Source organism: Girardinichthys multiradiatus, chromosome X (assembly GCF_021462225.1).
Source record: "Girardinichthys multiradiatus isolate DD_20200921_A chromosome X, DD_fGirMul_XY1, whole genome shotgun sequence".
Classification (NCBI taxonomy): Eukaryota; Metazoa; Chordata; class Actinopteri; order Cyprinodontiformes; family Goodeidae; genus Girardinichthys; species Girardinichthys multiradiatus.
In genome coordinates this window covers 30,529,275-30,554,640 of record NC_061817.1, presented here as the reverse complement: position 1 = coordinate 30,554,640, position 25,366 = coordinate 30,529,275, and the positions used below count along the sequence as shown (strand labels likewise).

The 25,366-nt window shown below is 40.4% G+C and overlaps 1 protein-coding gene and 1 long non-coding RNA gene across 4 annotated transcripts in view; one reads left to right on the top strand and one right to left on the bottom strand.

Annotated features, from left to right (window-relative positions):
* Window positions 1–1,779: 1,779 nt before the first annotated feature.
* LOC124862983 (signal transducer and activator of transcription 5B-like) overlaps window positions 1,780–25,366 on the bottom strand; it is an 88,901-nt gene continuing 65,314 nt past the window's right edge. For all 3 annotated transcript variants that reach the window (XM_047357206.1, XM_047357207.1, XM_047357208.1), the window contains exons 9-19: window positions 21,986–22,165; window positions 21,289–21,376; window positions 11,097–11,219; window positions 10,707–10,799; window positions 9,170–9,376; window positions 8,429–8,523; window positions 8,137–8,279; window positions 4,538–4,693; window positions 4,355–4,406; window positions 3,807–3,917; window positions 1,780–3,715 (exon numbers count right to left, since the gene is read on the bottom strand). In XM_047357206.1, the coding sequence (XP_047213162.1) occupies window positions 3,592–3,715; window positions 3,807–3,917; window positions 4,355–4,406; window positions 4,538–4,693; window positions 8,137–8,279; window positions 8,429–8,523; window positions 9,170–9,376; window positions 10,707–10,799; window positions 11,097–11,219; window positions 21,289–21,376; window positions 21,986–22,165 (1,372 nt within the window). In that variant the 3' untranslated portion in view covers window positions 1,780–3,591. The remainder of the gene's footprint in view (window positions 3,716–3,806; window positions 3,918–4,354; window positions 4,407–4,537; window positions 4,694–8,136; window positions 8,280–8,428; window positions 8,524–9,169; window positions 9,377–10,706; window positions 10,800–11,096; window positions 11,220–21,288; window positions 21,377–21,985; window positions 22,166–25,366) is intronic.
* On the top strand, window positions 11,957–19,736 carry LOC124862984. The gene is made up of 2 exons (XR_007037046.1): window positions 11,957–13,162; window positions 19,260–19,736. It is a non-coding gene; the product is annotated as an uncharacterized LOC124862984 (long non-coding RNA).

Genomic DNA, 25,366 nt, shown 5'->3' with positions numbered 1-25,366 from the left:
AAAGGTAAGCATTGTAACAAATCAAGAACAACTCAAGAAAATGCAGTTTAAAACCTTGTGTAATATAAACTGTCATTACAAGACCTACAGCAGCTCCTTGCTGTTGTTGATGTGAAAGTGCATGCCTGTATAATCAGAATGAGACTGCACTAGCTTAATGTGACTTCAATGGAAGGTGTAAATAGAGGAAACATTTGCTTCTAAAGAAAAACTCAAGCGCCAAACTTATGTTTGGCACGGTAAACGTAGACAAAAGACCGGGGCTTCTGGAATAATGTTCTGTGAACAGATACGTCTAAGTTTCACTTATTTGGACACTAGGGCAGAGGACTTGTGTGGTGTAGATCAAGCACAGCCTTCCAGGAAGAGAAGCACATACCAACATTCACATGGAGGCAGAAGTGTCATGGTTTGGGTCATGCTTTAAAAGATTCATACTCTCTACAAAAGCTAACAACAAGGAACAAATTTGTTTAAATAAAAAATATATTATTTTCCTATACCATTAAGAAGTGTATGTCAGGTTTATAGGCAGAAAGTGTTTTTTATTTAATTTCCCTTTGGGATTAATACAGTATTTTTGAATTGAATTGAATTGAATTCATGGTCTTTTAACCATGTTTACTAAATGAAAAACTGTATGTAATTTTGTGATTTTAGTAAGTAAAAACTATTTCTTTCTATGGCACCTGTCACAAATAAAAACCTCAAACTGGTTCAGAATACAATTCAAACAACAAAGTAAAAGAATATAAACAACAATAAAGGGATATAAAATAATTGAAAGGACATACACATTAAAGTAAATCACAAAAAGCTTGCAAAAGGTTTATCTAAAGAATAAAAGTCTTCAGCTACATTTAACAGGAATCAAACTGACAGTACCACATAAATAAAAGAGATGCATTTCATCTTTAAGGTGCGACTGCTAGAAAGGAAAAATCTCCTCAGAGGAGCTTAAATTAGTCTCTGGTTAGCAGAACAGAGGGTCTGTGTTGATACATAAAGCTTTGACAGATTTCAGACGTAATTAGGCGCTTGACCATGCAAAGCCCTAAAGGTTAACGCAAAGATTTTAAGGTGAACTCTGGAAGTAACTGATAACTAGAGTAGAAACATTAACACACAACTCATGCCTGTCCATCTATTGGTTCCAGTTAGGAGTCCTGCTGCAGAGTTTAAAGGTAAAAAGGCACACATGTTTAAGCAAAACACCAAGCTTCCTATTTTTACTTTAAAATGGTTTGCATACTGAAACTTGACAGTTGCAGTGCACAACAAATACATGCAATGTCAACCAGTTCACTTAAATATTTTGATATTTAATGGCCTAATATGCCAAAGTTCAGTGAGCCTCATAATGTATATAATACATTAAACAGGCATGTCCATTAAGGTTTTCTGGGTTATTCTTGAATTAGGCAGAATTTGAGAATGTTCTGTGAATACCAGATAAATAAAAAATTTAAGTGAATCTTACAGTTAACAGGGTTGCATCACAGGAAGAAGATGCCTAATAGTATATCTGAACCTTTCTGTGTGGTCTGCACTCTGTGTGCCAGTATGTTTTTTTGTCGTACACTTTGACTTCCCCCCACAGCTAAAAAAAACACATTAGGATAATTTGTGATTCTAAACTGAGAATAGCAGTGTGTGTCTTTCAGTTGGCTCGGAGTTGGTCTGGCAAACATTCCCAAACCTGCACCTAGGACATACCCCATTTTTGCCCGATTACCTTCTTTTTTTAAAGAATAAGATGCAGTAAATAAAACAAATATCTTTATTTATAAAACTTTATTTCATTTTTCTCAACTCAACAGCTGTGGTTTTTTGAACAGTCTCCAAGTGATAAACTCAAACAACAAACATGGTACACATACATCAAACAACACAGCGCCATCTAGCTCATTAATAAAATGAACAGTCTACAGTAAAACAAATCTTAGAAATTATGAGAAAAATGGCAATGGGGTTCTGTCAAAAAAATCACCTGTCGCTTGAGATTTCTTCAAAAAATGACAAGTAAATTAAAAAGAATTTAAGTCAGGGAAACGAGTAAAAAATACGCATTTCTTTCTGATTGCCAGTTGCTCTGTATTGTTTTTAAGTGAGTACTTCTGGTTATACATAATTTTGCACAAACCTTATGTAAATCCTCAGGGTGATCTAAGGTGGTTACATTCAACTGTGGAGTGCCACAGAAACAATATAATATATAAAATAAATGTATTATCTTTTGTACACAGTGTTTTCTTTTTGGCTTAAACACTGGTTCCGCAACAATTTATTCCTGAGGTTGCAACACTGTCTTAATTATGATCTATGTGAAACAAATAGGGGATGCACAACAATAGTTAGTTTGAACCCAAGGACTAAAGTCAAACTTAAAAACAAAGTGACATCCTGCAGGTTCTGAATATGGCAGCAGATCTTTAGTCTTTCGCAAACCTTTGAAGCCTTCATTTATGCTTTGCAACATTTGCTGCTTGCTTGTTCAAGTTGTCACAAAGAGACATGCACATGCCACCGTGTCATTATGCAGTTGCACAAATAAATGCATGAGGACGTAGAAAACGCGGAATATTTAGGCATTACCAAGATGTAAGACACTTCATGACTCCGGACATCTTCACGAGAGTGGTCTCAAGCATAAAACAGCCGACAGTTAGCCCCGTGCAACAAGGGATCTTCTTCGCACACATTAAAGGTAATTACAAGAACAAAATTAACTGTACCTACTAGAGACATGGTAGTGCAGAAACAGTGAAGGAACCAATACGAACAACTGTCAGGAGACCAATGCGAGGTAGCATTGATGAGGGGAGCAGTGAGACCTGAGAGGACAAGCTTGCAGCGCTAAGTAAATGCTTAGATTTGCATTTCTGTGTATAAAGAGAAGACAGATAGCCCTGTGAGTGCAAGGGAGGTGCCTGAGCCCCTTTCCTTTGCAGCTGGTGAACACATCGAACACAAATAAATCTTAAGCTTGCGAGCAGGTACCGTGTTCTAATGTGTGTGCAGTCTAGTGCAGAGAGCAAAGAGAGCCACTCTGTCATAGGTTAGTGTATATACATTTGAATAACTGACAAGCGATGAATCATTTTCTTTAAGAGCGAAGGAAAAACTATTCTAAGGTTTCTCTTTTGTCAAAGGGCAAGATCAGTGTAACTAGCAGAACAATAACGAATTTACAAAGCAGATAATATAAAATAAAAATAAAAACATTCAACTTCTGAAATAACATCATACAGTAGCATATTTTTCAAAATGAATTTAAAATCAATTGAAAATACATGCACAATTTCCATGGACAATATTTCTGTCTTTGTTTTTCACAACACTGTAACATTGTAGCTTGGTTTAATCTAGTCTGTTTTACAAACACTTAGGGACACAAATAAACTATACGAAATCACTGACATGCATGTTGTTAAACTGAAAGACAGAGGAAGCAAACAGCCATTATTAACAATTTTACATAGCGGTATGAAAAAACCAAGAGATGAATGGAATTAAACCATGTTAATGAGAGTTGGGGTAAGAGTTAGGGCAGGGCTTGTTTGGTTGCATTACATGTCAACAGATCAAGGGTCAAGACTGCTGGCCACCCCACTGACTCTCTACAGGCCTCCGCAGAAGCTCCTCCACATGCCTCGCCACATCCATGGTGTCATCCAGGTCAAAGTCTCCGTCTCCATCCAACACTGGGTCAGCCCTGTTAAGGCCAACAGAGAACATTCAGGCCTGGACAAGGTGGGGGCACAACACCATCAAAATGCACACAAAAATTATATATTTGAACTTACATGGGCGGGTACATGCCAAAAGCATGAGAGTGATTAACAGGTGCTGGAGAGGCGCCTTGATCCATATATGTTGGATTTATACTGTTTGGGTCTGGATTAGGTGTAGCAAAGCTGCAAAAGAACCCCCCCCCCCAAAAAAAAAAACATTTAATTGTGACCAAAACCCAATGAGATTTTATTCAGCAGTTTCCTAAGCAACAATTCTCAGCGTGATTCCTGTGCTTTCCTATATCCTTGTGTCCATTTTCTCTAAAACTGTGAAACCAACCAAGGAGACAGGCAGCAGTGGAGCTTCCTAACTAACAAGCCTAACTCATATGATGAGTGGAAGACAAGCTCATGCAGGAACCCCCGCCATCTTTAATTGGCCTCCTCCAACTGTAACAGCAAACTAATGGCTGACCTGAATTCAAGGTCCGGCACTGGCTGATTAACTCTAAATGCTGCTTCAGAATAATAACAGGCAAGTGGATGGCAGAGAAGGAAGAGTAAGGAGATGAAACAGAAATGGAGGAACAAAAGAAAAGGTACGGGCAGGAAGTACTTACTCAGGCACTACTTGTTTGATTTGTGGTTTCACATAACCATCCACTGCTTTAGCTAAAAAAAAAAATACAGAAAGAAGTAGTAAAAACAGAATAACAGAAGGTATTTTTAGTAATGAACATATCTAAAACCATCTAAGCATTTGCATCCGTAATTTTGGAGATTTTACAAACAGAGTCTCTCACAGAGGGGTGGTGTGTAGTATTTGGAGAACACCTCATCCTTGGGTCTGTCGGGATAGAGGAACAGGAGGTGATTGAGATCACTAATTCGGTCGGCCAGAGAGCGAATGGAGAAGTCTTTAGTTGTGTAGGGCATCAGATTCCAGACCATGCGCTCACCTAAACAAACAGGGCACATTATCAATAACAGCAGTCGTACTCTTCCATTTCACTCCAGGACATCATTTGAGATGTTTAGGAGAAAACTGAAAAGGCTCTAAATGTTATCACTGGGTAAAGTTAGAAGTTGCCTATTTATAGTCAGGTCAAAAAGAAAGTACACCCCTTTTAATTTAAGGGTCATTTGTATTTTGCCTGTAATGTCATTTGAAAAAGTATATACGCCCTTACAGCTTCCACACTTACGTGTATCAGATCATCAAACAATAATTTATTAGTATGGTGTAGGGCCTCTTTTTGCGCCCAATACAGCGTCAATTCGTCTTGGGAATGACATATACAAGTACTGCACAGTGGTCAGAGGGATTTTAAGCCATTCTTCTTGCAGGATAGTGGCCAGGTCACTACGTGATACTGGTGGAGGAAAACGTTTCCTGACTCGCTCCTCCAAAACACCCCAAAGTGGCTCAATAATATTTAGATCTGGTGACTGTGCAGGCCATGGGAGATGTTCAACTTCACTTTCATGTTCATCAAACCAATCTTTCACCAGTCTTGCTGTGTGTATTGGTGCATTGTCATCCTGATACACGGCACCGCCTTCAGGATACAATGTTTGAACCATTGGATGCACATGGTCCTCAAGAATGGTTCAGTAGTCCCTGGCCCATCTAGCACAAGTATTGGGCCAAGGGAATGCCATGATATGGCAGCCCAAACCATCACTGATCCACCCCCATGCTTCACTCTGGGCATGCAACAGTCTGGGTGGGACGCTTCTTTGGGGCTTCTCCACACCGTAACTCTCCCGGATGTGGGGAAAACAGTAAAGGTGGACTCATCAGAGAACAATACATGTTTCACATTGTCCACGGCCCAAGATTTGCGCTCCTTGCACCATTGAAACCGACGTTTGGCATTGGCATGAGTGACCAAAGGTTTGGCTATAGCAGTGTATATTGACCCTGTGGAGCTCCCGACGGACAGTTCTGGTGGAAACAGGAGAGTTGAGGTGTACATTTAATTCTGCCGTGATTTGGGCAGCTGTGGTTTTATGTTTTTTGGATACAATCCGGGTTAGCACCTGAACATCCCTTTCAGACAGCTTCCTCTTGCGTCCACAATTAATCCTGTTGGATGTGGTTCGTCCTTCTTGGTGGTATGCTGACATTACCCTGGATACCGTGGCTCTTGATACATCACAAAGACTTGCTGTCTTGATTACAGATGCGCCAGCAAGACGTGCACCAACAATTTGTCCTCTTTTGAACTCTGGTATGTCATCCATAATGTTGTGTGGATTTCAATATTTTGAGCAAAACTGTGCTCTTACCCTGCTAATTGAACCTTCACACTCTGCTCTTACTGGTGCAATGTGCAATCAATGAAGATTATACCAAGAAGATTGAGTCAAAACTCCTTCACAGCGATGAAAAAGACTAATTTCGAGTTATGGTAAATGCTTGATAGCAGTTGTTAACAGCAACGGTGATACAACTTATCATGAGATTTAAAGGGTGATAACTATTCTCAGAAATAATCAGGTTAGTTCAGACAGCTTTTTTCTCTTTATAGATTAAATCATCATTAAAAAACTGTATTTTCTATTTATGCCGGTTCTCAATTAATATTAAAATTTGTTTGATGATCCAAAGCATTTAAGAGTGGCAAAAATGCAAAAACAAAAAATATTAAATCTGTAGGTGGGCAAAAACCTGTGGTTTTTGAGGTTAAATTAAAAAAGTTTAGAACCTGTAAAGACTAAATTATTTATTCATCAAAACTGTGAAATTGATAGAGGGTGTACTTTCTTTCACTGTAGTTTTGGTTGCAGTTGTTTTGATAATATTAGTAATATTTGAATATTTCAAACTGAGGTTTATCTAAAAGGACCTTTATTCTTATTAACTGCAATGTTGATCATCAGCATATATTCAGTTTGAAATAAGCACTGAGTGCTCCTAAATCTAAAGTGGTTGATTGCAGGTATAAAATGGATTATAAACACATATTATACACCATGTTTAAATACAAGTGCCATTTCAGGTAAATAACTATATTAAAACTTAGTGAAGTGAGGAACCACCTGTCAAGTAGCTTCGTTACCATCAGATCATCTGTGCAACAGATTAATCAGACCAATTAGGACTTTGCCAACAGGGAACAGTTTATAGGTAATCAGAAACAGCCATTGCTTGAATGAATGAATAATGAAATTAAACCAAATAATGAAATGAATAAACTATGAGGCACTTACACCTCTCCAAACCTGTGAACTGAATTAGCAAAATTGGCCAGTCCTAAACATTAATAGAGGATTTAATGATATACTCCCCTCATCTTTTTGAAGCCAAGCGAGAACTCCTAAACTGTGTCTCGGGGGCTCAGGGCCGGATCTTTGTGGGATATATCCTTTTAGACAAGGCCACAGGAGAAGCCAGTAAAACTTTGGATCCTTGCTGGAAAGTTACAAACATCTTTGGTGATTCTAAAGTGGATCTGTTAGAGTTAATGAACCATCCTCTCCCAGCCATAGCTACAAGTCCAACATGGAGCAATTTAAGTTTGGTGGCAGACATTAAAAGACTTGACTTTTGTTCTAAGGTCACTAGTCTTTTGAAGGGTGATGACCATCTCTTCAAACAGCCTCTAAGCTTCATAATTGATAGTGACTGTTCTGGCAAGCTAGACAGCAGGAGCCCAAGAGATGTCTTTGCTGCTACAGCCAAGCCCATGATGTGGCCACAGCCCTGGACCAGACACCAGATGTTTAAATATTTTGAAAGTGGGGTCAGTCAAGATTCAAATCCAATGAACTGCTAGATTTAATGCACCTTTTCTAAATGAAGATGCCATTGCTTGAATGGAAAGATGAAACAAGAGAGACCACCTCGCTATTTCGTTTTTCAGGTACAGAGCTCCATTCTTGCAAACTCTTTGGCCATTCCCAAGTGCAGGAGAAACTGGGGTTTGCTTTTGAGGACCTTAAAACTCCTAGATGTCCTTGTAAGATCCAGGGCAGCAATTCATAGGACTGATTGCACTGACGTGATTCAGAGTTGTAAACACTGCAAACTTTGCTTGTCTGTTAGCATGCATCCTCACCCGAAAGCACGATGACCAGTGTAAGACACTGACTCAACATAAATACTACACACATTGCTCTTGAAACAAATGAAATTGAAAAACAAAGAAACGTCATGTTCAACAGCAATCGTGCCGTGCTGCGATGCACAAAAAGCTGCAGTGGGTTCTCAAGAAATCTTTCAAAGAAAACCACGACAAAACACCAAAATGTGAGAAATGACAACTGTTATGCATGATTTATGTCTTACTGAAAAGGTCAATACCTTGTATTTTTACTATCTGTATTCATTGAGGAGACTCACTTGGATCTCTTAAAGCCAAAAAAAGTCTTAAATGTGACATCCTGCACATCCTACCTGCTTTGTTGGGATTTTCTGCCACCCATGCAATTGTTATGCCTCCAATCTCAGAGTCACTGAAGCGCAGAAGAAAGGTACCATTGGGTTTGGACATCAGCATATCCTGAGCCTGTTGCTTGTTCACAAAGCCCAGGATGGCTCTAAAAAAAGAGTGTTATATTTAAATAAAAAGAGAATTTCTGATCTGACTGCTTTTTATTTTGCTGGCTGCCATGAAAAACATAGAAGCGGAATGATTGCTTGAGTTTTAGGATGAGAAGAAAGTATTTAGCTTCTTAAAAATCCTTACCCATCATTCCAGTGAGGTTTGAGATGTTTCTTTGTAAGTTCCATAACACCATCAAACCATTGCCAAAATGTGAAGTTCCTTCCTGGCAAGCTTTCCTGTAGACATAAAACATGTTGAGGAAAACATCTTCTGAGAAAGCATGCAGGGTTTATTTTAAAATTATTTCCCACTTCTTTAAACCAACTGGGTCTACTGAAATAAAATAAAGATAAAATATGAAACAAAGGTTCTATTATGTATGTACACTGGATATAGCTGTGTGCTTATGTATACCACTGATGCAATTTTGTGAAAGGGCTGATACATAACGTTTCTGTCATCCAATGAGAATAATGGTGTGTGGTGAATGGGGGTGAAATTTGTTCTTTCATTGGCTGCTTTAGGCTAGCAAATGGGGCCAACATTCTTCTGCATGGACAAACAGGACAATTAAGATGAAAACTTGACTGCCAATGAGGCATTCTCACTCAAGTTAACCGCAGAATAGAGCAGTTGGGATACTAAAAATGAAGCAAGAAAGATTCCTGAGTTTGAATCTCTTCTTGACCAAAAATGCTCATATAATGCTCAGCATGTGGCTGAAATACTTTATGCATTATGACTTGAAGGCTTAAAAAAAACAAAAGTACAGCGTGATAAAAATCCATTCATTAAAGCTGTTGATCACAGGTAAACAGAACACTATTTTTGTACGCTGCATGTTTGCTCAGAGCATCACGAGGTACGAGCGCTGGTGCTAACCCTGTTAAACTGTGACCAGGTCATTGTCATGCTCCGGTAGTCATCGGGATTGTTGCTGGAGCTGCTGAAAGCCTTTTGAGCCAGGAAGACCAGGTTCTCCTCAGATAGCCCCCTGTTGCTCTGCACCTCTGCCTTGTACTTCATGTTTATAGCTTCACACAGCTGAGGCCAAAGTACCTTATCTGGCACGAGAAAAGGCACTCGACCCTGCAAATGTAGAAGAGGTATAGAAATAAATTATATGAATTTACATAAGCAGCTTTTTGTTTACAACATTATCAACTGTGCATATGTCTAATGCCTAATTTCACACGTCTATGTATACTGAAAGCTGTTTCCTTAGACTCAATTTTCTTTTGCAAGGTAAATAAAAAGCTAGTTAACTGTGATATGGAACTAATCAGCACAAGAAGTCAAATAGATTAGTTGCTCAAGTTCAAACAGAAACTACTCAAAACAGAAGTGCAGTGGAGAAATTTCGAGAACTCCCAGAATAAACTAATCAAAAAACAGCAAAGAAGAAGAAAACAGAACAAAAACAAATACTCATTTATCTGTGAAGCCAAAACGTGGGTTTTGGAATGACTTCAAATCCAACCATAACCTCACCACATTTCAGAGGCAAATTTGAAGGAAATGCTAATTGCTATGCTCAGAGAGAAGCTAACCACTAGTAGCAATGATAGCTAATTAGACTTTTGGGTGCATGTTAACTAACAGAATGTATACACCATATATTAGTGAAAGATTCAATTAGATAGAAACCCACAAAAGTAAAAATAAACTGTCAATTACTGCAGCCATCGATATGTTTGAAACAGACAGTAGCCATGTTGGACTTAGAAGTCTGGGTTAGTAAGAAACCTTCAACTTTCCCACTTGGAAATCATGTTTCAGGGTGACTTCCTGTTTCTATTTCAACTTTGAAATAGGAAATTTCAACCTCTGAGCAAAGCTGGAATGCAGAATTAAATCGCAACATTCAACCAAACATGCATTGTCAGTGGGTAAGAAAGGTTCTTCTCAACTGTCTCTATAAAAAATTTATCTGAATAAACAGAGAAATTTTTGTTTTACAATTTAAGTTGGTCTGACACCACACAACAAAGCTGTGTTAATATGGGTCAAAAACAAGCTGCAAGAGCTTCCAAATCAGGGCTGCAAGAACTCTTCACCAGAGTATATGTAATGCAAAAATGCAAAAAGATGCCTATGATGACAATAACGTTGCATTTTTATTTTAGAAATTAACTCTTTAGCTAAGATTTGTTTTTAAATCTATCCTTACCACTTTCAGAGTTGTGACATTTGTCTCATGTTTACTTTCATTTTTTTTGTTTTAATTATTTATATGGGTGGTTATTTCATGACTCTAAACAGCTTTTCCTTCATGGGGAGAGGATTATAACTAAGATAAAAATAAAAGCAAATAAATTAGACTTTTTTAGCTAGATGTTTATGAAATGCACAAAAATGCCCAAAATGGGACCACCTTTATGTAAAATTTGGAAAGCAGACACACAATCATTTTACTTACTGCCTCTGCAAATGCATTATCCCACAATACTGTTGCTGTGGCATTATTGTCTTGGCTACCATGAACTATCACCACAACAGGAAGGGATAATGTCTGTTCAGAGAAAAAAAAAAATCAGTCTGCACATGAATGTTACAATGGCTATACAACAACAACAATGCACAATAACAACGTTCTAAAAATTTAATTGTAAGGAGTTGCTTTTTCATAACATAAAGACTGACTAAGAATAGGAAGAAGCCTTTGCAAATGGTTTTTGTTTTACCCGAAGCTTTGTTTTTCTGGGGATGAACAGAATTCCACAATTACAGGAAAAAACTGGGTATAATCTTTCCATATCAAACTTAAATGAACAATTGTATTGCCTTTCGTCTGTATGTCTCCTCTCACCTTAACTTGAAAGACGAGTTCATTGCTTCCAACGCTAAACTGGGACTCAAACAGAATGGTGAACTTCTCTTCTGTGACTGACTCTGCTCCGCGTCTGTCCGATCGTTTGATCCTTTTTAAAGACTACAAAAAAGATGACATGTAACAACATCTTTAAATGTGTTGGCTAAATTTATACACATTTTAATTATTGAGCACATGCTAAATTACCTAAATATTCCATAGAAGGCAATGGTGGATGGACAACCAAAATGTGAAAAACCAAGTATTTGATTGTAGTTTCCAAAAGGTTACAAAGGAAAAAGCAGCTGCTATGTGGCACTTGATAAACTGATGTTCATGAAATGTGATGAAATATGATGATCATGATATATACACTGCTCAAAAAAATAATGGGAACACTCAAATAACACAACCTAGATCTGAATGAATGAAATATTCTCATTGAATACTTTGTTCTGTACAAAGTTGAATGTGGTGACAACAAAAATCACACAAAAATCATCAATGGAAATCAAATTTATTAACCAATGGAGGCCTGGATTTGGAGTCACACACAAAATGAAAGTGGAAAAACACTACAGGCTGATCCAACTTTGATGTAATGTCCTTAAAACAAGTCAAAATGAGGCTCAGTATTGTGTGTGGCCTCCCTACAACGCCTGGTCATGCTCCTGATGAGACGACGGATGGTCTCCTGAGAGATCTCCTCCCAGACTTGGACTGAAGCATCCGCCAACTCCTGGACAGTCTGTGGTGCAACGTGATGTTGGTGGATGGAGCGAGACATGATGTCCCAGATGTGCTCAATCGGATTCAGGTCTGGGGAACGAGCGGGCCAGTCCATAGCTTCAATGTCTTCATCTTGCAGGAACTGCTGACACACTCCAGCCACATGAGGTCTAGCATTGTCCTGCATTAGGAGAATCCCAGGGCCAACCACACCAGCATATGGTCTCTGTGGTGGATGCTTCTACCACCACCACAAATTGTCAGTATTGTTTCATTGTTTTACATTTATCAGTTTCAGATGACACTATACATAAGTTCAAGTTATTTTATTTAGACAGATTTTCTAATGGGTGCACACTTTAGTTAGGATTTGTCTGAATGGTTTACTTATACTTGTTTTTTTTTGTTGAGGTTCTGCAAACGCAGACCAGCTGGAGGTGGAAGCCAGGAACATACCATTATTCCAAAAGACTGAGGGGGGGGGGGGCTTAACTTCTTAACTTGTTAAAGTTGTTAGTTATTTTGTCACTTTAGTATTCACTTATTTGTGTTAAGTTAAAGATTAATTTGTGTCATTTATGTTTGTTAATTTTGTATGTATTTTTTTTCCATTTGTCGTTCCTCTTGTGTTGTGCCTTCCCCATTTGGTGAGTCTAGGTTATTCCACCCCTATTTAAGTAGCCTTTGTTTTTTTGTCTTGAGGTCAGTTTTGTTTGAGTTTTGTTGCTGTTCAGTTGACCTCAGCTGAGTTGGTCCCAAACTCATGTCATTTATTATCTGAGTTATTTTTGTATTGAAGTTGACCTTTTGTTAACTATTTTTGACAGTATTAAATTGATGTTTTTCCAATTTTTGAACACCTTTTGTCCTTGCTTAAGTCTGGTCCACCACAGTTGGTGTCAGGAGTGGGATTTAATCAGTTAAGGACATTGGTGTTTTTTATTTTTTCCTGGTTTTGACCATTTTTGCAAGAAGAGGAAGAAATGCCTGGAAGGGAAAGAGGACAAATAACAGGAGGATCCAGCTCTGAGCCAGATGAAAGAGATGCTGTTGAGGAAGGTGGACCTGTTGGTGGAGTGTTTGACATGGAAGAGAAGGGGAGTGAACCAACACTATCAGATTTGGCTGGTCTTCTCAGAGCCCATCTAGGACAACAGAAGGCCAAGGAGGACTACTGGACAGAGAAGCTGCTAAGCAAGAACAGAAATTTGAGGAACTGGAAAAACAGTTCAGCTTGTTTAGAAGTGAGATTCAATCTCAGACCACTTCCCCAGTGCGGCCTACACAACCACCAGATTCTGGAGTAGCAGCTTCCCCGCAACACAGTCTATCAGGTGACTTTCTCTATGCACATTCTCCGGCACCTAAATTACAAAAACTTAGTGAAGAGGATGACATTGAACACTTTCTCATTACTTTTGAAAGAATAGCTTCTGCCTGCAGGTGGCCGAGAACTGACTGGGCTTTTTTTTCACTTAATACCTCTGATAACAGGCAAGGCTTGAAGTGCCTTTGTGTATATGGAGGTTGATTTGTCTATGATCTATGACCAAGTTAAACTAGCTATTTTGCAGAAGTATGAGATTAACAGGCAAAGATTTCGCTTGCTTTAGGTAGAGCCTGAAGAAACTCCAAAAGAGCTCTACATAAGGCTGAAGGAGCTTTATAGTAAATGGGTGCAACCTAATGCTAAAACAGTGGAATTAAATAATTATTCTTGAGCAGTATTTAAGAATGTTGTGATCAGAGCTACAGGTGTGGATAAAAGAACATAATCCAAAGACTGCAAAGAAGGCTGCTGAACTGGCTGACGTGTTTGTGGCTGATAGGAGGAGGAACCTGCCTTGGGCTTTCCAAAGTTGGAAAAAGGATGGCTGCAAGCAATCATCAGCCCAACAGGTTTCAGCTGTGGGTAAGCCCCCGGTGAAAAGATTTGACACAAAATTTCAGGGGAAGAAGCCTGTCTGTTACTTATGTGGACAGGAGGGTCACACCAAACCAATGTGCCCTCAAAATGCTGTTAAATTGTCCCAGATGTGTTTTGTGCCCAGGGAAGAGACTCAAAATGCTGGATCAACGCAGCCATTAATGGAGACGTATGTGAAGCTCAACGGTCAGGCACTGAAAGCACTGATTGATACAGGGAGTACACAGACCTTGGTCCAGCAAAAGGTATGTTCCACCTCAGTCTGTTTGCACCAGTGAGACCGTCCCAATCTACTGTATCCATGGTGATGAAAGGAAGTATCCAACAGCAGATGTCAATGTGACCATAAAGGGACAAACTTACCTGCTTAATGTTGGGGTAGTAGATAACTTGCCATTTCCAGTAATCCTCGGCAGTGACCTACCAGTGCTTATCGACCTGTTACACCCTCCTCAGTGTAATGTCGCTCTAACTCGGGCACAAGCAAAGCAGCCTGAGGAAATTGTTTCAGATCTTAGTAACTTGCCATTTCACAATGTGGAATTTTCCACAGAAAAAATAAAATTCAGGAAGTCCAAAGGCCTGTGGAGGAAGGAAAAGTTTCAAGGGATGGTGGTAGTTCCTCCTGACACCCCACAGCCTGAGGTACTCCAAGAGTTTAAAATTCCTGGTAATATATTGGAGCTGTAGCACCAGGATTCAAATCTTGTGAAGTATTTTAAAGAGGCAAAAGTCAACAAAAATGATTTTGTCATTCAAAATGACATTCTCTATAGACAAAATGGACCAATTAAACAGCTTGTGGTTCCTAAAGCAGTGAGAGAAACTGTTTTGAAGTTGGGCCTTTCTATTCCCTGGGCTGGCCACCTGGGGAAGCATAAGACCTTAGCCCGTATAAAGCGCTGTTTCTATTGGTCTGGCTTGCGTAGAGATGTTGTGCAGTTTTGCAGGAGCTGTCCAGAATGTCAAGTTACATCAGCCAGACTGCCCGATAAAGCTCTTCTCCAACCTCTTCCAGTTCTGGGTACACCATTTCAACGCCTGGGCATGGACATAGTGGGACCAGTGGAAAGGAGTAAAGCTGGAAATCGGTTTATGCTGGTGATTGTGGATTACACAACTAAATATCCAGAAATGTTCCCCCTGAAAGTTGTCAAAGCAAAGAATGTTGCATTCTGTTTGGTGCAATTGTTTTCCAGAGTTGGCTTTCCTCAGGAAATACTCACTGACCAGGGCACCAATTTTATGTCAAAATTGCTTAAAGATGCGTATCAGTTGCTAGGGATTAAAGGACTGAGAACAACACCTTATCATCCACAAACTGATTGACTCACTGAAAGGTTTAATCAAACCCTTAAATCAAATGCTAAGGACATTTGTGAATGAAACTGGCTCTGACTGGGACCAATGGCTTCCATATATTCTGTTTGCATACAGAGAAGTTCCTCAGGCTTCTACTGGGAGGAGCAATATTTTCCTGTTCCATCACCCTCCCAGCCCAGTTTGGATCATCTGTCCAGGGAACAGCAGTTGGAGGTGAGGGCTGTCTGTCCATTAAATGTGTTCCAGAAGAATCCAGGTTATACTGATGTGATAATGCATGATGTTGCGTTAAAAGAAGACGCAGCTCCAAAACGAATGAGCTATCACATTCCTGAAAGACTTCTGGAACCACTCAAAAAGGAAATTGAGGTAATGCTTTCTCTTGGAATTGTTGAGGCATCACAGAGCGAGTGGTGCAATCTAATTGTCCTCGTCCCTAAAAAGGATGGAACAATTAGGTTTTGCATTGACTTCCGCTACCTCAATTCAGTCTCAAAGTCTGATTCCTATCCAACTCCTCGTATCGATGATTTGATTGAGAAACTTGGTAAAGCAAAATATCTCACCACAATCGACCTTTCCAAAGGCTATTGGCAAGTACCACTCTACTCTAGGTCTAGAGAGATGACAGCTTTTAGAACACTATGGGGCCTTTACCACTTTAGAGTGATGCCGTTTGGACTTCATGGGGCTCCTGCCACATTCCAGCGCCTAATGGATAAGGTACTCAATGGCCTCTCACATTTTGCCTCTGCATATCTGGATGACATCATTGTTTACAGTAACTGTTGGGATGAACACTTACAACACCTAAAAGTGGTCTTTGAGTGTCTCCAGAAAGCAGGATTGACAGTGAATCCAGCAAAGTGTGCCATTGCAAAGAGGGAGACGGAGTACCTGGGTTTTGTTATTGGCGGAGGACTGGTGAAGACACAAATTCAAAAAATTGAAGCCATCCAGTCCTGCCCCCTTCTACAGACAAGAAAACAACTTAAATCCTTCTTGGGTATGCCTGGCTGGTACCACAGATTTATTCCCAATTACTCTGCCAGAGCTTCTCTTCTTACAGACATGAGCAGTCTCTGGGGCCCAAATGTTCTACTGTGGCATTTAAAGACATTCAGGAGGCCCTAAGCCGAGATCCTGTGCTCCATTGCCCTGATTTCCAGCGGGTGTTTGTTTTACAAACTGATGCTTCAGATAAAGGTCTTTGTGCTGTGTTGTTGCAGGGCCCCCCAAATGACCGCCATCCAATCGCCTTCATCAGCCGAAAGCTTTTTCCCAGAGAAACCCGTTATCCCACTATTGAGAAGGAATGCCTGGCTATAAAGTGGGCTCTGGATTCATTTCAATATTATCTTCTGGGAAGACATTCTGTACTGGAAACTGATCACAAAGCCCTAAAATGGCTGGATACGGCCCTCCAAAGAAATGCCACCCCACACCATTACTGACCCACTGCCAAACCGGTCATGCTGAAGGATGTTGCAGGCAGCAGATCGCTCTCCACGGTGTCTCCAGACTCTGTCATGTCTGTCACATGTGCTCAGTGTGAACCTGCTCTCATCTGTGGAGAGCACAGGGCGCCAGCGGCAAATTTGCCAATCCTGTTGTTCTCTGGCAAATGCCAAGCGTCCTGCACAGTGTTGGGCTGTGAGCACAACCCCCATTTGTGGACGTCGGGCCTTCGTACCATCCTCATGGAGCCGGTTTCTAACCGTTTGTGCAGACACATGCACATTTGTGGTCTGCTGGAGGTCATTTTGCAGGGCTCTGGCAGTGCTCCTCCTGTTCCTCCTTGCACAAAGGCGGAGGTAGCGGTCCTACTGCTGGGTTGTTGCCCTCCTACGGCCTCCTCCACATCTCCTGGTGTACTGGCCTGTCTCCTGGTAGCGCATCCAGGCTCTGGACACTATGCTGACAGACACAGCAAACCTTCTTGCCACACCTCACATTGATGTGCCATCATGGATGAGCTGCACTACCTGAGCCACTTGTGTGGGGTGTAGAGTGCGTCTCATGCTATCACGAGTGTGAAAGCAACACCAACAATCAAAAGTGACCAAAACATCAGCCAGAAAGCATAGGTACTGAGAAGTGGTCTGTGGTCCCCACCTGCAGAACCACTCCTTTATTGACTATGTGTTGTTAATCGCCAAAGATTTCCCCCTGTTGTCTATTCCATTTGCACAACAGCATGTGAAATTGATTGTCAATCAGTGTTGCTTCCTTCCTGGCTGATTAGTCATTTGTGTTAACGAGCAGGTGTACCTAATAAAGTGGCCGGTGAGTGTATATTGTGATGGCCGCACCTGCAGCCACACAGTCGGTAACCTGCACACCAACACCTTTTCCCTTTGAGTTTCTTTGTTTCATGTATACAGTACAGACCAAAGGTTTGGACACACCTTCTCATACAAAGAGTTTTCTTTATTTTCATGACTATGAATATTGTAGCTTCACACTGAAGGCATCAAAACTATGAATGAACACATGTGGAATTATATACTGAACAAAAAAGTGTGAAACTACTGAAAATATGTCTTTATATACTAGGTTCTTCAAAGTAGCCACCTTTTGCTTTGATTACTGCTCCACACACTCTTGGTATTCTGTTGATGAGCTTCAAGAGGTAGTCACCTGAAATGGTTTTTCAACAGTCTTGAAGGAGTTCCCAGAGATGCTTAGCACTTGTTGGCCCTTTTGCCTTCACTCTGCGGTCCAGCTCACCCCAAACCGTCTTGATTGGGTTCAGGTCCGGTGACTGTGGAGGCCAGGTCATCTGGCGCAGCACCCCATCACTCTCCTTCTTGGTCAAATAGCCCTTACACAGCCTGGAGATGTGTTTGGGGTCATTGTCCTGTTGAAAAATAAATGATGGTCCAACTAAACGCAAACCGGATGGAATAGCATGCCACTGCAAGATGCTGTGGTAGCCATGCTGGTTCAGTATGTCTTCAATTTTGAATAAATCCCCAACAGTGTCACCAGCAAAGCACCCCCACACCATCACACCTCCTCCTCCCTGCTTCACGGTGGGAACGAGGCATGTAGAGTCCATCCGTTCACCTCTTCTGTGCCGCACAAAGACACAGTAGTTGGAACCAAAGATCTCAAACTTGGACTCATCAGACTAAAGCACAGATTTCCACTGGTCTAATGTCCATTCCTTGTGTTCTTTAGCCCAAACAAGTCTCTTCTGCTTGTTGCCTGTCCTCAGCAGTGGTTTCCTAGCAGCTATTTTACCATGAAGGCCTGATTCACACGGTCTCCTCTTAACAGTTGTTCTAGAGATGTGTCTGCTACTAGAACTCTGTGTGGCATTGATCTGTTCTCTAATCTGAGCTGCTGTTAACCTGCGATTTCTGAGGCTGGTGACTCGGATGAACTTATCGTCCGCAGCAGAGGTGACTCTTGGTCTTCCTTTCCTGGGGCGGTCCTCATGTGAGCCAGTGTCTTTGTAGCGCTTGATGGTGTTTGCGACTGCACTTGAGGACACTTTCAAAGTTTTCCCAATTGTTCGGACTGACTGACCTTCATTTCTTAAAGTAATGATGGCCACTCATTTTTGTTTACTTAGCTGCTTTTTTCTTGCCATAAAACAAATTCTAACAGTCTATTCAGTAGGACTATCAGCTGTGTACTGTAACCACCTCCTGCAGAACACAACTGATGGTCCCAACCCCATTTATAAGGCTTGAAATCCCACTTATTAAACCTGACAGGGCCCACCTGTGAAAAAACCATTTCAGGTGACTTCCTCTTGAAGCTCATCAACATAATGCCAAGAGTCTGCGTAGCAGTAATCAAAGCAAAAGGTGGGTACTTTTAAGAACCTAGAATATAAGACATATTTTCAGTTGTTTCACACTTTTTTGTTCAGTATATAATTCCACATGTGTTAATTCATAGTTTTGATGCCTTCAGTGTGAATCTACAATATTCATAGTCATGAAAATAAAGACAACTCTTTGAATGAGAAGGTGTGTCCAAACTTTTGGTCTGTACTGTACATCACGCTCACTGAAGCACAACGATATTGGTTTGTTTGTGTATTTTCATTTGTTTGGCAAGATTGACATACATTAGTTCTAATTGTATCATGCACATTTAGATAACTTTGGTATATTTAATTTTGTCAAACACCTTTTAATATTTGCTGTGTTTTCTTGTTTTGCCAGTGCTGTGGGGAGGGTTCTTGGGACTGAGAGGAAAAAAAAGAAGAGGACTCTGGCTGGCCCGCTGGTGCACAAAGTGTTGATTGGGAGATACCATGCAGAGCTGTACCATGGGGGAGGACCATGGAGTCATTTGTTCTTGCATACGTTCTTTGCTTTGTGATTTTATTTTGTTAATTTTATGTTTAGTTATTATTTAGGTTGATTCTTAAAATAACTGTGTTAGTCCCTTTTTGTTAAAGTAGTAAATGGATGTTCCCCTTCCCTCCTCCCATGTGTGTAAGTCTGGTCTCATCAGCCAGTATTTAAGCCCTCTTTTTCTTAGTTGTGTGACAGGTCAGTTAATTATGTTTGAATAGTTAGTTGAGGTGGTATTATGTTATGATTTAGTTTCTTCATTTAACCTATTTTAAGGGCCCTGCATTAATTGTTTGAGTTTTGCTATTTTAGGTAAATAAAACCCACTTTTTTTAAAAATTACTACTGTGTCCTCATATTTAACCAGCTCGGTCCCTGACAATATATATACATATAAAGCACTTGATAAACCGATGACCTTGAAATGTAACTGCCCAATCAGCAATGACCTTCAAGAAGCATATATATATATATATATATATATATAACAACAAAATACAGAATTATAATGCTGATTAAACTCTTTATATAGTAAAGTACATTATATATGTACTGAAAAAAAATAAGTGAAAATGGGTTCCTCATATATTGTCAAACACCTGTTTTTTACCTTTCAGAATACACGTTATTCTTTCAAGTGGAAGAGATTTGAAGACTCATTGTATCCACTGATTCATAGTTGGTGCATGAGTTTTTTTTCACTTTAATACAATGCATTTTTTGGCACTGAGCAAGCCATTGTCCGCAGGTTTTCTCTCATGTTATGTTGTTCAGGATATAGAACCAAAAGGAGGAATTCAGGATTAATTGTAAATTGTTTTAAAATGGTTCTTACCTCTTCCCCAAACAAATCTAAGTATTCAAAAGTTTTATGTGTAGCATTCAAACACATAAAACTTAATGAAACAGGTAATCTACAATGAATGAAAGAAAACGAAAATGATTAAGGTGTTGTACTGGTCCAGTCAAACTCCAGAGCTTAACCTGATTGAAATGCTGGCGTTGGGACCTTGAAATAGCTTAGGAGAAGCAAAAAGTGAAGCAACATTTCCAACAAGAGGAACAGTGACAGACTGATAAAGCCATATGAATACTCTTGCTGATAAAGGTGGTTCTAAAAGCAACAGAAACATTTTTTACACAGCTTCTCTAGTTTGGTTTCATCTTTGTTGAATAAATAATGGTATGTTAGAATATGTTGTTTCTTTTTGTGTTTTTAAGGCAAAGAAACATAATCTTTTACACACATGATTATTTGTATTATACCTTGACGTAACCCTTGAAATAGGGTGTACTTTCTTTTCACCATGACTGACAGTCACTCTCCTATCAAGTCAAACCAACCTGCCTAATATTTTGAACATCCACCTGGTTCCACGAAAACTGTTTTCACTTGTTGATGACACTTTAGGGTGTGTTCTGCTGTGCTTTAGCACTTAGCTGATGGCAAAAGATCATATGGGTGCTGTGGGTTAAGGGTGTTGCATCTCTGTGTTCTGACACCTCCCCCAGACACTAGATTGGGTTTTGAGAAGGTTAGAAGCTAAGTCAATAGCTGGATCTGTTTGGCATATTCTTTTATTAGTCTTAGATTCTCTAGCATTCTGTGATTTAACATTTCTAAAAGAAAATGTTTTCATTTGTAAAATTTGTTGGTAGAAACAAATAACTCACTTGAATTTCTAGGTGAACAGCTCCTACGTATTAACCTATAAACAATTACCAATTACAACTGAGTTAATTATTTATACACATAAAAGAGAAAACAGGGTAATGGGGGTTGGGTTGTTTTAACTGCTTTAAGATGCACAACTGGAATAACATTTTTTTCACTTTGTGGTAAATCCATATTGACAAAATTATCTTCCCATTTAGACAGCAAAGCCCCACTTACCATGTTCCTGAAGTGGGCGCTGAGAGTGCCTGTAGTTTGATGGTACTCCATCACGCAGTTATTGTTAAGAATTTCTCCACTGCTCTCACTGGAACAGAAAGGCAATTAAGGAGTGAGTAAATTAGCTCTTCTGTCTAATGTGATGTACTCATGTGGTGACAGTTGCCGAGCATCTAATCTTCCATCAATAATGATGTTTTTTCTGTATAACCGGAATATGTAACTATCACCATGACCATCTTAGCTTTTCTGGAATACTGAACAGCTGTCTATGAGCACGTTGTTTACAGAAGATGATACAGAGCAGATGACGATTCAAATATTTAACTTATTCCCCATTTTTGCCACTAGTTGCCAAGCGGAACAAGAGATCTGGAAGATTTCTATAGGTCAGGATGAATGTGGAGTGAGACTGTGAAAGAGGCTAAAAATGGATTCTATATCTACACCACAGATTCCTCTGTCGCAACGTTCAAGTTCCAGTCATGTCTGTGTGTTATGCTGTGGAAAGATGCTTTAACAGAAATCTCATTCTGAACAAACTATCATTTTTTTTATCTTTATGGGGAAAGCCTAAAACTTATGAAGCCTTGGGGAACCCCACATATGATCTCTGATTTATAACCCCCAAATGACACAAGATAATGTTTTTATTTGGTAAAATTTACATTGACAGAAAAAAGCAGTGTAAACGTACTTCCTTGTGTTCTCATTTTTCAGCAGGGCCTTGGCTTGCTGCTCACTAATTATGGTGGCTTTGACCTGTGGAGGGTTCATGTGCACATTCAACTTCCCTCCCACTAGGAGGCGTATTGTGGCGGCAAACTTGGTTTGGGTCTTCAGAACTTGGGGTGGCTGTTTCTCAATGATGAAGGTGCTGTGAACATAGAATAAAGGTCATAAAAGGAGGTAAAAACAGAACAAAGCTATGTTTACCTGTAACACAGACCCTATATGTTAAAGTGATATTCAATAGTGTTTAGAACATATCTCTGCTGCTAACACAATGAATTCTGCTTATTTCAAAGTATTTAAAGGATGCATTCTTGGGTTTTCAAAACAATAAGCAATTATGGGTGAATGCTTGTACATTCTTTGCCTCATAGATATTTAAATACAACTTTTTTTCTTAGTATGAACATTATCTTGAAACATGTCTTTCCCTGCAGCTACAATAATTTATTTTAAAGCCTGGCTGCCTGCTGTAAGGCACGTGACTATTCAGTTTAACTAACGATGAAGTTTATCTTTGGCCATTTGCATATCTTTATATCCTTTCTAAGACTTTTTAAATAAGTTTTCAAAATAATCCACTTTTGATGCAGTCATGCTGGCAAATCTTAATAACTGGTTTAATAATAAAACTCAACTGCAATTTCCTTTAAGCATGTTTGGCCTTTGAAAATGGGCTTGGGCATAACAATGCAAAATAAAGGAGGGTCATGTTAATAATACTGTTTCAGCTGGCCAACAATAGCTTCTCTTGAAATATTTCTGTCAAGATTTTTTATTTATGTAGTAACACAAAAACACATAAAGCAAAAAGGCAGACAGAATAAGATATAACCAACAGCATAATCCTGCAGGCCCAGAGGGAGTGTGAGTAAAATTATGATGTTGTTATGAGCCTTAAAGCCTTCTGATTTGCAGGTGAAGTAAGTGGAGATGGGAACACAGCTCTCTCCCTTTGACAGTGTGAAACCTCAGAAGAGTTTAGGGAACTCTAAAGAGGCTGTTGCCCAAGAAACAACGCATTACTGTCTGGTCACAGGCTTGTCTGTAGCCTGTCATAAATTGCTGTGACAATAACACAACTTCTTTGTGTTTATCAGTACCTGTGGGGACAATCTTATAAGACAGCGGGAAAGGGTACTGTCAAAAACTTCAGCGTGCTCTTGCTCAGATGTGCTGAAAGGCGAAAGCATCGTGGCAGATGGGGCTTTTGGGACTACAATAATGGACTGAAACAAGTTGCATGTGCCCTTTTTTTCCCCACAATGCCTGCTATATGTCTCAGTAGATCTCTTTAGGTGGATTGATCTTCCATTCTCTAACGCAACATACTCTAATAGACCAGTGATGACTTTCAGACTGTAACAACACAGTTAAACTGCAATGTATACAGATAAAAAAAAAGCTTTTACAGTGTTATGAAAAGCTATTTTGCTCCTTCTTGAAAGCAAGATGGCGCCGACGACGGCTGCCTCGGAGCTTCGCTCTCTTTGTTTGTGTATTTTGTGTGTTTATATGTTTTTCGAGCCACAGTACTGCGGTCTCGGGCCACAATTCTGTGGTCTCATTCAGTAGAGAGGAACTTCTCAACATCAGAGAGTCCTCTCTTGGGATTTTTTCACCATCTTTCATCAATCCGAGGTTCACTGAGCTTCTGGCAAGCGGAGCTGCGGCACTCTATGGGATACTCCGCCGAAAGCTCTGGAGGGGGAAACGTGCTGTCGTGCTGGTAAAACTCCGCCAAAGAGGACTTTGCACACCACTGCCTTCAATCCATCTGGCAAATGTTCGTTCTCTAAGCAACAAGATGGACAAGCTGCTTCTCCTCACCGGTAAAAATACGGACCTCCGCGGATCAGCGGTTCTCTGCATTACTGAGACATAGCTGAGTGAAAACATCCCGGACCGCGCATTGCTGTTGCCGGACTTCCAGCTGTTCAGAGTGGATTGCAGCGCGGAGCTATCGGGGAAGAAGCGGGGAGGCGGAATATGCTTTTATATAAATGAAGGTTGGTGCAGAGACATAAAAGTGCTGGGGAAAACATGTATCCCGGATCTGGAGTCATTTTCCATAATCTGTAAACCGTTTTATTCACCGAGAGAGTTTTCCTCGTTTATAATAATTGGCTCATATTTTCCACCGCTTGGCTGCACTGCTGCCGCGGAAAAACATCTCGCTGAGCTGATTACAGACGTGGAGAAAAATACACGGACTCTTTCATCATAATACTGGGAGATGTTAACAGCGCAAACCTCTCCAATGAACTCCCCAAATACAGACAGCATATTAAGTGTCCCACCAGAGACAAAAACACACTGGACCATTGTTACACAGCTTTAAAGGACTCATATCATGCTGTTACCAGGGCTGCTCTGGGTTTTTCGGATTATTCTCTTATCCACCTCATCCCAACCTACAGACAGAGACTAAGAGCTTCCAAACCCACGGTTCACACTGTTAAGAAGTGGACTGAGGAATCAAAGCAGATGCTACAGGCCTGCTTTGAATGCACAGACTGGACTGTTTTTGAAACTTCAGCCACTGACTTAAACCAACTAACTGATGTGGTGACATCATACATCAGTTTCTGTGAGGACATGTGTGTGCAGACCAAGACCTTCTGCACCTTTGGGAACAACAAGCTATGGTTTACTCCACACCTCAGGAATCTGCGCAAGGACAAAGAAGAAGCTCACAGCAGTGGAGATTGGGCGCGGTACAAGCAGGCCAGGAACAGACTAACAAAGGAGATGAAAGCAGCCAAGAGAAGCTACAGTGAGAAGCTGAAGAACAGCCTTTCTACTGGCGATGCTTCGGCTGTATGGACTGGTCTGAGAAACCTGACTGCCTACAGGAGTCCCCCCACCCATCCTGAACAGAGCCCTCGCCTGGCCAACCGTCTGAATGGCTTCTACTGCAGACATGACAAGAAGCCATTCACACCTCAAATCATCCCCTCCACATCCCATTCAGGAACAAGTTCTCACAAAGCTACCAACCCCCTACCTTCAGATCCTCCGCCTGCACTAAAGATCTTCGAGGAAGATGTAAATAGGCTCTTTCAGCGCATGAAAACAAAGAAAGCTGGAGGACCTGATAACGTCTCCCCATCATGCCTGAAAGTCTGTGCAAATCAACTTGCTCTGATCTTCACCCGGATCTTCAAGTCACTGGAGAAATGTGACGTCCCCTCCTGCCTCAAACGATCCACCATCATCCCGGTGCCCAAGAAACCCACCATCCTAGGATTAAATGACTACAGGCCTGTAGCCCTGACGTCTGTGGTCATGAAATCCTTTGAGCGGCTGGTGTTGAAGCACCTGAAAGACATCACAGGCCCCCTGC